At 35.2% G+C, this 18,272-nt stretch overlaps 1 protein-coding gene across 6 annotated transcripts in view; it reads left to right on the top strand.

The window, feature by feature from the left end:
- The first annotated feature begins 31 nt into the window (after positions 1–31).
- The window catches only part of USP15 (ubiquitin specific peptidase 15), a 114,166-nt gene continuing 95,925 nt past the window's right edge, over positions 32–18,272 (top strand). For all 6 annotated transcript variants that reach the window (XR_003210346.2, XR_012380760.1, XR_012380759.1 and 3 more), the window contains exon 1: positions 32–158. Coding sequence is in view for 2 of the 6 variants with exons in the window: in XM_025882763.2 (XP_025738548.1) it covers positions 70–158 (89 nt within the window). In the remaining 4 variants the exon portion in view is untranslated. The remainder of the gene's footprint in view (positions 159–18,272) is intronic.

Below are 18,272 nucleotides of genomic sequence, written 5' to 3'. Positions count from 1 at the left end.
CCATTCCCACAATGCTCTGGGGCGTGCCGCCGCCGTCGCTGCCGCCTCCGCTACCGCTAGTGGAAGAAGATGGCGGAAGGCGGAGCGGCGGATTTGGACATCCAGCGGTCTGACATCGCGACGCTGCTCAAAACCTCGCTTCGGAAAGGGGACACCTGGTGAGAGAAAGGGGTTGAGGTGGCCGCGGTTGCAGGAGGATGGTGGAGAACTGGGCGGGAACTGCGGGCTGGTGTCTTTCGCTAGTGACAGGTGCGGGCAGGTCCGGCGGCGGCCACACTGGGCGGCAGGATTTTGGCTGCTTGCGAAATGTTGGGGCAAAGATTGGACCCGAGATGAGGGCCAGGGTTCGTGGCTTGTCGGGGCGTGCTGAGAGACTTCAGAGGAGCGGCGACGGCGACTCACACAGTTCTTTTCGTCCTCCTTCCTTCCGTAGTGCCGCTCCCACCTCAGGCCTTCCCGAATGATAGGTTATAGTCGTTCGGCGTGAGTCTCTCAATTTTTGACAGGTCCAGGTCCCGCGGCTTATCAAGATCTTACCCTCTTTCCTTCTCTAGTCATTTCCTTTCCCGGCATTGTCGGCCTTCAAGTTCCTTGTTATTCTGATTCTTGTATTCTTCCGGGAGGCAGGCTGCAGGATGTTTGCGGTTCGTACTACACAGGTGGCATGTGTCAGGGCGCCACTTAAGAGAAAGAAATCCTAGTTTCCAGTTCCTTGTCAAAAGGAGGGAGAGGAGTACGGAACCTTAGGCTAATGAGAAATACCACGTGGTCTTGTGCTTTAGCGGAGGCTTGATAGAAACCGGCAGCGTTTCTCTTAGAAGCGCAGCCCTTCCCTCCTGTTTGAGGGATAACATAGGCCTGCAAAAAGTAGATAAGTCCACTTGAGGCTTAAGTCACTTGCTAATATTCAGACTTATAAAATACCAAAGGATATACTTAAAACACTGAAGGAAGTATGTGTAGATTTTAATACTTGTCGGCCATAGAAAGTGGTATTCAGAATAACTTAAATATGTGAATATGTAACATAAAGAGCTGTTTATTAGGAAAGATGGTGTGCTTCTTTACTATAACAACAATTATTTTCATGTCCCATTGTCACCATAACAGTGGTATATAATTTACAGAGTGTTTTTTCCACGTACTCCTCTGACTTAGTGGAAGGAACATAAGATTTAGACCTAGTTAGATCACCGTTTCACCACTTAACCTGCAATATGACTTTGAGGAGAGTTAATTTAAATCATTGTACCTCGGTGAAATGGAAAATAATTTCATTGTAGGGGTTTTATCTTGATTCAGTGAAATATTCTGAAATATTATCTGTTTATGAGTTAACATAAAATTTTAGTTACTTTATTGTCACCACCATTTACTTCTGATAAAATGCTAGTAAGCTAGTAGGTGGCAGTCTTGGGACTTGAATTTAAGTATTTTGATCTAAGTCTTGGTACTTTTTTCCTACTTTGTTAGGCTACGTAGATTCTGTGTTTATATGATAAATATCCCTAAGGGTGTAAGCATACACTTGTTGCATTACAACAGAAAATATGATCTTTAGATGATTTAATAATCATTATTGTTAATGTAAGTGTGAGATGTTTATTTCTGAATACTTCCTAGGACACATGTTTACCTTGGTCTGTGGATTATTAAAGATAAATTAATCCTTGCTTCCTATGTTTTGTTAAAGAACACTTAAAGATTCTTAGTTCACCTAGCCTATCACCACCTCATAAAAAGATAGATGTGGTTTTCCATAAAATAGAAATCTGTAAGTTTAAATATGGCTATTATTCAGATGGATATTCTTTTTTAATGTATGTTTTTGGTATTCTGAGTAATAATTGGTGTTGACACTATGGGATGATAGGAACAGTATGTGTATTGAGGGCATTAAACTTTGACATTTTTCAAATAAAAGTATTTTTGCTTTTTCACAAAGTTACTGTAAATCATTTTAAAGATATGTTTTAAAGAATACAGGAAGTCCATAAATTTGAGTCTTCTCAGTGCTTTCATTTTAAAGAAAAAGAAACTGAAGTCCACATATTTAGGTAACAGCAGAATGTGGAAATTTTTTTTTTTAAGATTTATTTATTTGAGAAGTGGCGGGGAGGGGCAGTGGGGGAGAGTCCTTTTTTAAGCAGGTTCCCCATTGAGTGCGGAGCCTGACACGGGGTTCAATCTCACAACCCTGAGAGACCCTGAGATCACGACCTGAGCTGAAACCAGGAGTCAGATGCTTAACCAACTGTGCTACCCAGGTGCCCCAGAATGTGAAAATTTTTGTCCTTGATTGATTACCCCTCTTAGTTAAAGGAAAAAATGCAGGAGCAGGATGGTACTGTGGATTTGCAAAAACTAATATGGTTTATATGTAAGCCAGTTAATTTGCCATTAGGTCAAATCTGTCAAAAAAGGAAATAGTTTAGAGCAAAAGTTTGATTCAGAGTTTTAGGGAGAATAATTTGAGAAGTACACATTTGATTATTGTTTGCATGATTACAGAACTGGTAAAGATTTAATAATTGTTACCTGGGCTCATGTTTTTGGACTCATTAAAACTTGTTTTTAACTTGTAAAAAAGTTATTTCTCTTTTTAATGTCTTCTTAAAAGATGTTTGGATTAGTCATTTATGGTTATTTGGGCGAATCCAGGCCGCTATTTTATAGCTGAAATGGGCCATATGCAGATGGGACATTATCTTGGTATGTGTGTGTAACCATCTTGAAAAAGACTGATGAGTATTGAGAAAAAAATGGAAGGTTTACTATAAGTTTATTCTTGAAAGCTTAATACTAATATTTGATGTTATGGTCAAGTGCCTTAAAATGAATAAACTAATGAAAAGGAAACTATTTTCATTAAGTAGTTTGTAAGCATTTTTTGGATAAGGATTGTTTGATAGTTCTCTGGTAAATAACTAACACTTAGGCAATATTTGATTCTGCTTGAAAACTGGTTTCTGTTTATTTGTAAATAATGAATGATTTTTATCTGCCGACTGAGTTTCTAGAGATGAAAGTAAGTACACAAGTCTGAGATGAGGAAGAACAAATTTTATGATATGCTTAATACTAGGCTTTATAGTGACAAGTCCAAATTGATGCAGGAGAATTACACCTCTTAAAAAGGTGAGGTATGAAAGTGACACTGATCTGCATTAGAAGGAGTAAAGTAGTCTCATAATGCTGTTTCTTAAACTGTATTTTAGCTCAGGGGAGGTATTCAGAAAACTGTGAACAAGATTAAGATTGTTTGAATTTAGCAACTATAGAAATAAAGATAAAGGAACTAGAACTTGTTTAACTTTGAATGAACGATAAATTGATCTTCAGATACTTGGTGGTTTCTCTTGATGAGACAAAAGGAGAAATTATTTTAAGTACATGGCATGTTAAGTATATTAGGGATAGAGGAACCTATTTAAGGGGGATGGGTAATTAAATCAATGAGTTACAAAGACAAGTTGTGGGTTAGGGAATACTCTGGAGATATAAGTAAACAGATAACTACAAATCATCAAAATCACTGCTTTATTTCTCCATTTTTATTAAATGTTACTCTTCTACCAGTCCTTTTCACTAATTTTTTATGTATGATTTAAATTTTTATGTATGTTCAATGGTAATGCATAGCTAACTTTACAAATTAAATTTTGTGTGTCATTATTGCATAAATCCTAATAACTCTAGTAGATTTAAGGTACTTCAGAGAGTAACTTTAATTTGTATTTAGAGTCATTTCAAATATGTATGATATTTTTGTTTCAGCAAATAGGCAAGGAATAGTCCATCAGATCATTGAGGTTTTCAGATTAGAAGACATTGATTCAGTTTTAGGGCTTTACTTCGATTCCTACTCTTTTACTTAGAAATCTTTTGAGGCTTTATTTTATATGGTCTCTTACGTTTGTGTAACTTTTATTAACACTAACAGAAAATAACCTTAAAATGACAAATCAGTTCATAATGTAAAGGGACACTATTAATGTAAACTCCAAATTGTTTAGTATATACTTGTTCAAGAAATTTTTACATTGTTATTACTATAAGTATTAATTTTAGTTGTGCCAAAGTGTTAACCACTAAATTAGGGTATATATCACATCATTTGCAGGAAATGAGACCAGAAAGCAAAACAGGTTTTTTTAGTGTTGGTAAATTGGTGAAAATAAGGACAGAAATAGTGACATTATTAAGGTGTATTTTTTACATTTTAGTTGCTTAAAATTTAGAAAGGTAATTTTTCCTAATTTAAGCCTTATTATAAGTTTTTAAATCACTTCTAAGTTGTTAGTGAATCCAAAATTAATGTACCTTATTTTCTAGGAAGAGCCAGAGCTTTTTAGTCTGTGATTTCATTTATCTCTTTCGTGACATTCAGACTTTATTTTTTTTTTTCTAAATCATACCATTTTCCCATTAGCACACGTAAGGTACTAAATAAATGTTCTTTTTACAAAATAGTTTTGTGACAAACCTTGCTCACACATGCATATAATAAGAAAAACTTAGTTTGTCAGGCCATGATGTGTAGTATTATATTTGAAAACACCATGTGCTAGGTACCGTTTTAAGTACTTACATATGTTAACTTATTTACTCATCACTACAGTTCTGGGGCACTAGAATGTGAATGTGCTGTAATTCACATTTGACAGAATAGGAATCCTAGGCTCAAGTGTTCACACCGTAAAATGGGATTTGAACCCAAGTAATTGGGGCTTTAATTCAGGCCCCAAAATCACTTATTTTGAAGATGCATTTTATTTATTTTTCAAGATTTTATTTCTTTTTTTTTTTAAGATTTTATTTATTTGACAGAGAGACACAGCGAGAGAGAGAAGGAACACAAGCGGGGGGAGTCGGAGAGGGAGAAGCAGGCCCCCCACTGAGCAGAGAGCCCCATGCGGGGCTCGGTCCCAGGACGCTGAGATCATGACCTGAGCCAAAGGTAGACGCTTAACGACTGAGCCACCCAAGCGCCCCAAGATTTTATTTCTTTATTTGACAGAGAGGGAGACACAGCGAGAGAGGGAACACAAGCAGGGAGAGTGAGAGAGGGAGAAGCAGGCTTCCCATGGAGCAGGGAGCCTGATTCGGCTCGATCCCAGGACCCTGGGAACAAGGCAGACGCTTAACGACTGAGCCACCCAGGCTCCCCGGAAGATGCATTTTAAAATGTAGTTCCACTTCAAAAGGAAAAAAAATGAGCATTTTTTTCTTTTTAAATGCAATCTATTTTATATTCAGTAGCAGAATTCTACCATTTTATTGCAAGCTTGTGTTTTATGACTGATCAGTTTAGATATGATAGAGTATATAGAAAATCTTAACGTCTTGCTTCTGGAAAGCTGTTCCAAATGCTTTATACTTATGCAGCTTTTAAAATAAGTGCTCTTATTTACCTCATTTTACAAATGTTTGATGAGTTTAGAGCTAGTTTAAATACCTGGTTTATAATGACTTAAAATACTAGATATTAGCAATATCTCCTTAGTAGTAGAAATGTTTTGGGGGCACCTGGGTGCCTCAATAGGTTAAGCATCCAACTTTTGATTTCAGCTCAGGGCATGATCTCAGGGTGGTGAAATGGAGCTCTGAGTCAGGGTCCGCACTCAGCGCAGAGTCTGCTTGTCCCTCTCCCTCCGCCTACTTGTTCTCTTTCTCTCTCCATCAAATACATAAATAAAATCTTTTAAAAAAATGTTTTCATGCCGTCACTACTCAAATACAGTGCAAACAGTATTTCATTAAATTATTATTCCTTCTTAGTTCTTCCTATATAAAATTATTCAGCAGTTACTAAAACAGTTTTTTCTTCCTTGGCTCATTTTGGTTCGTGCCTTTTATTTTCATTTCCTCAGTTTTCACTGTAATTCATACTCTCTGTCTTATATTTTTTCCCTTGAAGTCATTTCTCCATACTCTTTTTTCCATCTGTCCTTTAAACAAGGGAATGTAGTTCCTTTCAGTTTTATCATCCAGTTTATACAGAAGTCACTACTAAAGAAACCCAGAGCTGCGCCTGGGTGGCTCAGTGGGTTAAGCGTCTGACTTCGGCTCAGGTCACGATCTCAGGGTCCTGGAATTGGGGAGTCTGCTTTTCCCTCTGCCTCTGCCGCTCCTCCTGCTTGTGCTCTCTCTCTTTCTGTCTCAAATAAATAAAATCTTAAAAAATGAATAGATAAATTTTTTAAAAAAAGAAACCTAGAATAAGACTGTTAGTAAGTGATGTCACTTTTGGATACAGATTAAGATGACATATCTGAAGGAATAATTAAGAATTGCTCCTCAAAAAGAAGTAAAAAAGGCCAGATTGTGATATGAGGCAGAAAACCTCTGTAGAATTAACCTGTATTTGGTTATACCTACAACACTTTTACTGCTTCCATCAGTAGGATTTTACATGGTTTCCTTATAGATCTTTCCCACAAAAGGAGGGTAATGACTGCTTTTTCTTCTCCATGAGGAGGAGAGCTAGATGTCTCTTCTCTCCTTTTAGCTTTGAGAAGACCCAGATGTTATGTGGTAATTCCTTGCTGTTAAGAAAAATCGTGTAACAGTAGTAGCCATAGAAAGGACTTCCTTTGTGAAAGAAGTCAAAGGCTCTCACAGGCAAGTCTAAGAGTGGCTTTGAGGCCAGGCTGTTCTAAGTTTTAGAGAGCCAGTTAAATCAAAACCTGGAGCACTAGAGACAAAATTAATTACTTGAGTGAAAAGATAAAGTTCCTTGAGTAAAATTTTACACAAAAAAATTAAGAATGATAAGGGTGAAATGATCTGATCGTAGTAAAAGAGACCTGATAATTTGGATTGCTTTATATTGTTTAACAATATGTTTTGACAGCTTGACAGAGTTTAACAGTTTAATCAAGGGATTTATCTTTGATATAGATAGAAGATGTATATTCACAAATTTAAATGGATTTCAAGCTGTAGAAACTTAATTCTCTGGAGAGGTATAGTTAAGTAGTTACATGTACCATATAGTTATGGTGATGGTTAAAAAATTACTACATGTTAAGAGCTTTACACATATATGAAATAAGTGATAGTATTTTCATTTTACAGATACAAAAACTGAGGTATAGAGTTATATGTACATAGTTACACACTTGGGTCAGTGATAGAGCAGAGATTCTAACCTAGACAGTCAACTTGAAAGCCTGCGTTTTAAACTATATTGCTTGCCTCTGAGTGATAGAGCCATACCCATATTATGGAAGCAACTTTTTGAGAGATGAATACTTTGAAGTTTTAAAATCAGGCAGTGATAGCTTTGGCATATTAAAGATAGCGTTTTCATCTGTTATCATTTGAGGAGCCTATAGGATTTTCTGAGGCTTTCTCCTTGGTTTAGCATTCTAGTCTTAGCATTCTTATTTCTAATTAATCAAAGCAGAGCTTTGATACTGATGGTTGGTTCCCATTTCTTGAAAATTATTTACTCATTTCTGCCTCATAGGGCATTACACATCATTCATATTATTTCAAATACAGTTTATTAATTCCTGACCTTCACTTCAAAACCTAGCTCAACACCAATCTCTGGGGGTGCCTGGATGGCTCAGTTGGTTAAGCGTCTGCCTTCGGCTCAGGTCATGATCCCAGGGTCCTGAGATCGAGCCCTACATCGGGCTCCCTGGTCAGCGGGGAGTCTGCTTCTCCCTCTCCCACTGCCCTTTTCTCTCTCTCTCTCATTCTTGTGCATGCACACTCTCTCTAATAAATAAATAAAATCTGTAAAAAAAAAAAAAAAATCTCTGTAAAATCACCCCTGATAATCTCATCCAGATATATGTCCTTCCACTCTTAAAAAAAAATAACAGCTTTATTGTGATGTAATTCACATATTGTACAATTTTCCTACTTAAAATATACAGTTTACTAGGTTTCAGTGTACTCACAGAATTGTGCAACCACTACTTCAATCAACATTGGAATATTTTTTATCACCCCCCCCAAAATCCTCCATACCTCTTAGCAGTCCCCTGCTTCCCCCAGTTTCTCTTCAGATCCCCCTGCTCTAGGCAGCTAATCTACTTTTTGTTCTATAGATTTGGCAATTTTGGATATTTCATATAAATGGAATCATATGTGATTTTTGTGTCTGGCTTCTTTAATGAAGTATTAGTACTTCACTTCTTTTTATTACTGAATAATATTGCATTGTATAGATAATATACCACGTTGAATTCATCCCTTCATCAGTTGATGGACATTTGGGTTCACATTTTTGGCTCTTATGAATAATCTTGCTATGAACAATTCATGTGCAAGTTTTTGTGTAGACACAACTTTTTGTTATGTGTACATACATACTTTTGTTTGTGTAGACATAACTTATTTTGTCTTGAGTATATAACCGAGGAGTGGAATTCCTGGGTGTCTGTGTTTAATTTTTTAAGGAACTGATAGGCTTTTTTCCAAGGTGGGTGCAGCATTTTATATTGCCATCAACAGTGTATGAGGGTTCCAATTTTTCCACATCCTTGACTGTGCTTGTTAATGTCTTTTTTTGATTACAACCATCTTAGCATATGTAAAGCAGTATCTCATTGTAGTTTTGACTTGCATTTTCCTAATGGCTAATGATGTTGCACATCTTTTCATATGGGCATATTGGCCATTTGTATACCTTCTTTGGCAAAATGTTTACCTAGATCCTTTGCCCATTTTTAAATTAGATTATTTGTCTTTGTATTATTGAGTTTTAAGAGTTTATGTATTCTAGACACAAATCCCTTTTCAGAGAGATGATTTGCAAAATTTTCTCCCTTTCTATGGGTTTTCTTTTCACTTTCACAATCTTACTTGGCCTCCTTCCTGAGTTTCTTTTTTGTTTAGTTTAGATGTAAAAAGAGGTCATAAAAATTAGTTCCTGCTAACTGATGAATTTAATGTGCAAAGTAGAAAATAGGTTGGAAATGCTTGAAATTAGAAATGAAGATATAAAGAGATTAATCAAGCCATTGTTTTATTTGAAAGAACTCAATAGCTTTCAGTTAAGTTTTACTGAAACAATGAAATCCTGAATTATAGTTTGGTACTTTTTAAAAAAGCCTGTGGATTATCTGGCTTATAATGATTTAAAATGCTAGAAATTATTGATTTAGTATTGAAAATGGTTTTATGCTCTTGCTATGTAAGTATATCATTAAACTAGAGAATTAATCTTAGAGTGAATTAATATTGAGTTGTTTATTCTGCTAATTCTGCATAAGATAGTATACATGTTTTCCTGAAATTGTGTGCTACATTGGATTCGGCTGAAATATTTGTGTATTTTCTCAGTTGTAGAAGAATGTTTTATATCTACTTTGCAGAGAAAAAGGTAGGATTTTAAGAAATAAATGATGTTATATATATGTCATATTAGGAAATTAAGCAGGAATTGCCTATCTAAAAGTTGTAAGTATAAATGTACTAATCAAAAAAGAAAAGAAAGAACTATGCATTCATTAGCTCTATGATTTCTTAAATGCGGCTGCTGAGATATCCCCATTCTCCATACTGCTTTTAAACCTCTTTATGTCTACGGCTGTTTCTCAATCATTTATTGGCCCGTATATGTCTTTCCTTAAATTTGCTTTTGGTGTGTATGAAAATAGTATAAACTTTTAGAACTCTCCTATCTTTACCCCACCACCACCAAAAAAAGAAAAAGAAGAAAAGAAAAAAAAAGAAAATTTGGCCTTTTTATTTGTTATAGTAGCTTTTCAACATTTGAGGACTGTCTTAAAATTGACTCAGATTTGTGTGAGGTCCTAAAATTGACCTATCTTCCCTGGAGCCATTGAAAACTATTCTGTCCTGACCACAGTACAAATTGTCTTTCTTGATGCCTTCAGAATATTTAGCACCATATAATTTAGACCTTTTTTTTTTTTTAAGATTTTATTTATTTATTTGACAGAGAGATAGAGAGCACAAGTAGGCAGAGAGGCAGGCAGAGGGAAAGGGAGAAGCAGGCTCCCTGCTCTGATGCGAGACTCAATCCCAGGACCCTGGGGTCATGACCTGAGCCGAAGGCAGCAGCTCAACCGACTGAGCCACCCAGGCGCCCCTAATTTAGACCTTTTTGAAGTACTCTAGCTTTATGTGAGTTTTTGATTTACTAAACATTATTTGTATTTGATCCTCCCAGTAATCCTTTGAGGTATTCCCAGTGGTCTTCATGAAATGTAAATCAAATCTTATCTCTTCCCTGCTAAAAATCTTAGAGTGGCTTTCCATTACACTTAGGATAAAATCCTTACCATTACCTTAAAGACATTGTATAGTCTCGGTCCAGTCTACCTCTTTAGCCTTATGTAGCAATTCTTATCCCTTTGTCATAAACTCCAACATCATTTAGTAAGTTCCTCCAAGATAACAAACTCCCAAAGTTCTGGTCCTAGCACATGCTGTTCCTTCAGTCTAGATAGCGTTTTTCTTCTTCCTGAAACAGCTCGTATTCATATGCTAAAATGTTAGGGTTTCAAAGAGGCTTTCCTTTATTCCTAATAGGGACCCCTTTATATGCTTTCATAATTTCCTGTTTCCCTTCACAGTTCTTACCACAATATTTTACTACATATATTAACTACTTACTATCTCTCTCCTCCACTGGATTCTGAATTCCATGAACATAGGGACCTTGGCTATTTTGCTACCCATCTATTCATATGGAATAGTATATACATAGTAGATCTTAAATATTTATTGAGTGAATGAATGAATTACCATTTCTAAGATGAACAGGCTAAAGGTTTTAGCACTAACTTCTCTAAAAACCTCACACAGCAAGTAACGTTAGAAAGAGGATGTTGGAAAAAAAGAAAAGAAAGTGGATTTTGGCCTAGTACTTTTTTTTTTGAGTATAGTTGACAATTCTATACATTATGCTTTGTTTACCACAAGTGTGTAGGTACTATCTGTCACCATACAACACTGTTGCAATATCATTGACCATATTCCCTATGCTGTACGTTTTATTCCCATGATTGATTTATTCTATAACTGGAAGCCTGTATCTCCCACTTCCCTTCACCCACTTTGCCCACCCCACCACCACTAGATGTTTTCAATAGTATGTCATTAAATGAGAGAATTAATCTTAGTGCTTCTCTCTGGCACTGTAGTCTCTCTGTATTCTCTGAATTTATAGATTTGATTTGCTTTTTGTTTATTCATTTGTTTTTTAGATTCCCGGTATAAGTAAAATCATACAGTATTTGTCTTTCTTAGTTTGACTTATTTCACTTAACATAATACCCTCTGTAGCCTAGTACTTTTTCTGTAGTAAATTTAGAATTCATATTTACTCCAGTCTGATTTCAGGAGGTAAGAAAATTTGTAAGCGAAATTAATCATGAAAACAAATTGAAATTAAGTGTGGAAAAAAAATTCATCCACAGTTTAGTTTACCACCATTCCAGAAAACTTCCTAAAAGAAAGATGGTGTTCACTTTTTGTGTACTCTTAATTGACGTGAAAATAAGACTCATAATAGGTGTAGTGGCAAAGATCTAACATTTACCAAAGATGCTCATGTTCCACTTTGAAAATACTTATTTTCTTCATAAGTAAAATGGATAATAGTTACTAAAACGTGCCTTTTGAATAAGTATTTCAGTTCTTAATTATAGCTTGGTAATAACATTTTGATATTCTTCTGCTGTTTCGCTTTTTGCAGAGAATCCTTACTTTCATAAAGAGGGGGATAGTATATGATTTTAGTAAGAATCTGTTACATCTTTAAGTCTTTGTTAAGTAAATGGGATTTATAGTAAAGTTTAACAGAGTAAAAAAAAAAAAAAAGAAGCATTGAATTTAGAGTCGGAAAACCAGAGTGCTTTGAAAACGGGCCCTGCATTACTTAATAGAGTTGTGTTTCATTGATAAGTCACATATTCTCAGTTTTGGTTTCCCCAACAGCTGAATAAAAAAAGAGATTACTATAACTATAAACTAACATGAAGACACTTTATACAAATCTTTTTATAAAGCATTTATATTTTGTTATTAAAATTAAAATTCTGATTTAAATAGTGAGTAACATGTTCATATTCATGTCTTTAAAATGTTTGTGGCAGCAGAATGGAGGGCAAATTGGAAGCAGTAAACTTAAAAGAGGAGAACTAAGTTGGGCAGCCATTGCAATAATCTATGCCACTAAAAAATAATAGGGAAGGGAGGTACAGAACTAAGGTACTTTTTTGAAGGTGCTTGATTACTAGATGTTATGGGGTGAGGGAAGGAGGAATACAGGATAATATTTTGCTTTCTGGCTTGGGAAATTAAATTATTGATGATATTTATTAAAGGACCCCTAGAGGAGGAGTAAATATAAAGGTGTGAAAGTGATTAATGCCTAGAGGTTGGAATGTATGAAAAATCCAAGTTGACATGGACCAGTAGGAATTGGAAGTATTTAAAGATGTGAAGACTGGCCCTGGGATGCAGATTTTGGAATCACTGGTATGAATTAAAATATCGGGGGCACCTGGGTGGCTCATTAGGTTGAGCATCTGCCTTCAGCTCAGGTCATGATCCCGGGGTCCTGGGGTTGAGCCCCGCATCTGGCTCCCTGCTCCATAGGAAGCCTGCTCTTCCCTCTCCCTCTCGCCCTGCTTGTGTTCCCTCTCTCGCTGTGTCTCTGTCAAATAAATAAATAAAATCTTAAAAAATATATATCATTGGAGAGTATGAAGAGTGAGAGAAGAAATTAGCAACTCTGTGAAGAGAAGGTTGCCAAAAAAAAAAAAAAAGAATAAGAGTATCCCTACACTCTCTTCCCAAAAAAAGGTAGTATCACATAGTTTAAAAAGAATTGATGAGGTACATAAAATTATGAATCCTTTGGATTTGTGATAAATTTTTTGAGGGTTCTTTGGGGTAGGAAGACCTCTTGTACTAGGTTGAAGAGTAAGTGAGGGTTGAAGAGTAGAAACTTAAGCTTGACTGTAAGAACAAGTCAGAAAAATGGGATAGAGATAGAGAAGGAAATGAGTGTGGGAGTTGGGAGGTGATATGGGGGAAATGGGTGAAAGAATTGGCCCTGTTTACATGCTGAGTGGGGAAAAAAAAAAGACGAGGTGTCAGGAGAAACAAGAGTAAGGGCTGTTAATGTGGTAAGCCTCTAAGGAGGCAGAAGGAAATTAAATCCAAAGCATAGGAACAAAAATAATTAGCCTTGGATGTAAGGAGGGTTACATCCTTCACTAATTTATGAAGGAATCAGGTAAGATTAAGGTGGGGAGCAGGAGAGTTGGACAGAAAGTAGGGGCTTCTAACTTCCTCAGAAAGTAGGGCAGCAAGGTTGTCTATTCAGCCTGTTGGGTGAGAGATTGGCAAAAGCTTTGAAATTACTGAAAATGGAGAAGGCTATCTGGAGATAATGCTGGAGGATTGTGGGTCATCTCTGAGGGATTTGAGAGATTGAAGACCATAAACCTTTATCTCCATGAGATTTTCTTTACTAATTTTTGAACCCAGATAATATTAACATTAGGATAAAAATTTTTCATATTACTGTACTAGTGTGTGAGAATCATGGTTAATGCAAGTGTGAGGCACTCATAAAATTCCTTGTAACCCACTGAAACAGAGGGAAATTGTAGTAATTAAGCTACAGCCAGAGGCCTCGATCATAAATAAAGTAATCTTGATCATATTTTGGTGCATATACTTCATGGCTTTTCAGATGGGAACACAGTCACATGTCTCAGAATTACTCAGAAATGTTTCACCTCTGGTCTCATCTATAAGGCATAGATTCCTTTGTGCAAGAAACTTAAATTGTTGCATTTGTGACAAAGCAATTAATTACTCTTCTGTACTTTGGGCTCTCTGGATATTTGTGGATTAGTATTTAGATGAATTTTAGATGGTTGCAAATCTATAATGTAATACTTCATACTAAAACTTAAATCAGCTTAAGATCAGTATATGTGTCAATTGTAGGATTTTTTGTTTTGCTTATATTATCTTCCCTGATATGAAGGGTTAGAATCTGTACTTTCTGGTTTTTATGTGCTTTTTTTTTTCTTTTGAGATGTCACACAATCATTTCTGCTTTTCTGGTTTACTTATTGGTTGCTGTAGTTACCAAAAAAATAATTTCTTGAGAATGAATATATTATTATGTATCAGAAACATAATTTGATAAATTTAGAAATAATCAAATAAATCGTGCTTTTTCCAAAGAAAATTCTCTAAAGCTTATGTAAATTTTTAATTAAAATTTAATGCTAATTCATGTTTGGAAGAGATAAGACAAAAAAAATAAATAGTAAGAGATAACATAAACCCACAAATTTCTTTCAAAAATACGTAGTAAGGGGTGCCTGGGTGGTTCAGTCTTTAAGCATCTGCCTTCGGCTCAGGTCATGATCCCAGGGTCCTGGGATCGAGCCCCGCATCAGGTTCCCTGCTTGGCAGCAAGCCTGCTTCTCCCTCTCCCACTCCCCCTGCTTGTGTTCCCTCTCTTGCTGTCTCTCTCTGTCAAATAAATAAATCTTTAAAAAAAAAAAAATACATAGTAAAACAAACTGCATTTTGTATATTTTGCTATACATATTTTTATCCCAATTAAAAAAAAAAAAACCTAAGGGGGCACCTGAGTGGCTCAGTCGGTTAAGCACCGGACTTTTGGTTTCGGCTCAGGTTATGATCTCAGGGTCCTGGAATTGAGCCTCACATTGACCTTAACACTCAGTGCAGAGTCTGCTTGTCCCTCTCCTTACCCTTCTGTGCGCCCCCCCCCGAATAAATAAAATCTTAAAAAAAAAAAAACCTAAGTTGTATTTATAATTACTTGTTTTTATGCTTGAAATGTCTTTTCATTTGTTGACTGTCACTTAACTTTATCAGTTTGACCTCAACATTCAATCTATACATTTGACTCCATTTTTGTCCATGTATATGTGTATATATAAACTATTATATTAAGTAGAAGATGTTAATCATATTTAATGTAATATTTCAGGAAGAGAGAAGAGTATAAAGAAAAATATAACAAAATATTTATGCACACATCTCTTAGTTTAAAAAAAGTAAAACATTACAAAAACAGTTGAATGTCCCTGTGTATGTTTCCCTAATCCCATTACCTTCCCTCTGTTGCCAGAGGGAGTCACCATCCTGAAACCGATTTTTATTACAATTTTAAATTATTTATATATTATTTTATTTAGTTTTATAATTAAATTATTGAATTATTTTATATATTTTAATATATATGCATGGAATGTAAATAGTATATACTATTCGTGGCATGTTTTTAAATTTCTGTAGTTAAACTGTGCATCTGTTATCTTTATAATTTATGTTATATTACATGTGTCCTTTTGCAATTTTTTTTTGTTCAACATTGTAGTTTTGAGATTTATCCTTAATACATGTAGTTGTATTTCTCATTATAATTTCTGTGTAGTATTTTTGGGTATGAATAATGGATATTAGGTTTTTTCCACCTTTTCATTGTTACAAATTATGCTGCACTATATATTCTTCTAGTTGTAATTTTGTAAATATATACAAGAGTTTCTGTAGGGTAAAAACTTAGCAATGGCAATAAATGATTGTATGGTATGTACATCTTTATTCTTAAAAGATTATGTTGCCAAACTACCATCCCAAGTGAAGGTTCTAGTTTATTCCCCCTTTGGCAGTATACAAGTTCCTATTACTATACATCTTTTCTACAACTTGATATTGTTGACACATGTGCACATGCTTATGTTCACCAGCTTCATGAGACGATATGGTATGGTGTTTGTATTTTTCCCATTGCTAATGGGATTAAGCATCTTCTCATATGTATAGAGGCCATTCTGATTTTTTCTTCTGTGAATTGCTTTTTTTTCTATTAAAAATTTTTTTTTAATTTATTAACTTAAAGGAGTTCTTCATGTATTCTAATCCTTTGTCAGTTACCTGGAGTATATGTATTTAGTCTGTATCTTCTCTCTTGGTGATGTCTTTGTTGAATGGTAGCCTTTCGTTTTAACCTTGGCAAGTTCATCCGTCTTTATCTTTAAGGTTATTGCTTTTTGTCTTAACTCTTGTATATTCTAAGGTAATGAGGATTTTCTCATATCTTTTTTAAAAAATTGTACTTGTACTTTCACATTTACATTTTTAATCCAACTATAACTTATTTTTGTACAGTTCTGCTGTAACATAGCATGTGTTCCTAAAAACCACCATGTTATATGCAAAATCATGCAATAAAAAACACAGGGCATATGGGAAAAATGGGGTTGGGACACAGCACTCAAAAAAATTTTGTCAGAGAAACATTAAAAACATAATAAAAATGGTAGCACAGTTTTACATATGTTAAATGGTTAAGAAATACATAACTACCACAATAAATATGACATTTTATTTTGAAAAGGATAAAGTTAACTTGTAGAAAGAAGTACGATTTAAAGGGTTGCAGCTTGAATTATTGCAAAGTGGTGGAAGGAAAGTTTTCTTAAATCTGCCAAGAAGTTGTAACAGCAGATGTGGGAGTGTGGCTCATAACACGCTTGAAGATGTTTGAAGTGTCAGGGGTGCCTGAGTGGCTCAGTCAGTTAAGTTTCTGACTCTTGATTTTGGCTCCGGTCATGATCTCAGGGTCGTGAAATTGAGCCCCACATTGGGCTCTGCTGGTGTAGAGCCTGCATAAGATTCTCTCTCTCCCTCTTCCTCTGCATTCCCCCTCTTAAAAAAAAATAAAATGATGTTTGAAGTGTGTGTGTTTTGTGCATTCCTGTGTGGTTCAGTACAGCTGAGTAGTTTTCTACATTCACCTTGTGTTTGTTTCAGTTAGGGCTACAGTAAAGCAAGCTAGGCACTTAGGGGGCAGAATTTAAGGAGGTGCTTCCTGTTAGGGTTCCTAGGCATTCGCTTGCCTCACCTTAGTCCTGGCCCTGCTTGTGAATTAAAGTAGTGCTTGAGCATTTACTGAAATTTGTGTTATTGTTCCCTAATATACCAATCATGTTTAATATATTCAAATTTTCAAAACAAGCATTAGAGTAGAACTGACTGCATATGTGAGGTAAAGCTCTATTTTTTTCCCATATACTTAGCTAGATCATTTCCCACTAATTCATAATGATGCTTTTGGTGTATATCATAGTTCCCCATATACATGAATCCGATTCTTGTTTCTTTGTGCTGTTTTCATTGGTCTTTTTTGCTTCTCTCTATGCCAGTATCACATTTTTTAATTACAGGTCTCGCACTAACTTTGTAACCTTGGTCAAGTTATTCCTGTGTGCCTATGATTATAATAGTACCTATATTATTGGGTAGTTAAAGGAATAAATGAGCCAATATATTAAAGTGCTTAGAAATATGCCCCTAGCCCAAGAGTAAAGCTCACATGTTAGTTATTTTGTTATTAAAAGTAATTTCTTTAACTTAATAAGCAGTCTTGATATCTTGAAGCCTGATTTTGCCATCTTATTTCTCCTTTTCCATACTGTTTGAAAGGAAGTGGGAAAGGCTTATGGGAGGATTCCCTGAGAAAGTGAAATGTAGGCTATCTGAAAGATTATAGGAATTAAATAGATGTTGGGATTAATAGGAGTATAGTCTAGGCAGATGGAGCCATAAGGCAAAAAATGGAGTGTCTGGTAACTGAAAGAAGGTTATTGTAGTTCCATCTCAGCAAAGAAAATGGTACCAGTTGAAACTAGATAGGCAGGAGTAGATAGATCATGCAAAACCAGGTAGGCGATGTTAAGGATTTTAGACTTCATCTTATGATCATAGTTATAACTGTATATAAGGATTGTTATTTTGTGCCTTTTATTCTTTCTTAGGTCTAAGAATAAAAGTCATGAAATATCAGTCTTTACAAATAGTTATAGCTATTTAAAAAACAAACAAACAAAAAAATCTTGAGAGCTATAAAATTGGCCCTATCTGGATCCTAATAGCATACCAAGGATTAGGAGTGCTGTTGAGAATGTGTAAGTCGAGTCTTTGTTCACTTACTCGTAATCTTTGAGAACTATTGATTCTGTTGTAGGCTTTTACCAGTTCAAATTGAAGATTCTTACGTTTTGGCAGATTCACAGATTAGGGGTAGAGTTTTTACAACAAATCTATGTAAAAGTCTTAAAATCATAATTTTTTTATTTAGTTCACTTCATTTAATATTGTTGTCTTTATTGAGTAAGAAGTCTACATATTATTTCTGTAATAGATGTTTCTGTTTTTTTCCTATATTTCCCCTCATGTTTCATTACCACAAAATTCTACAAATAAGATATAGGTGG

This window comes from Callorhinus ursinus, unplaced genomic scaffold (genome assembly GCF_003265705.2).
Source record: "Callorhinus ursinus isolate GAN/ISIS: 27379988/994484 unplaced genomic scaffold, GSC_fseal_2.0 scaffold14, whole genome shotgun sequence".
Classification (NCBI taxonomy): domain Eukaryota; kingdom Metazoa; phylum Chordata; class Mammalia; order Carnivora; family Otariidae; genus Callorhinus; species Callorhinus ursinus.
This window is presented reverse-complemented; position numbering and strand designations above follow the sequence as displayed.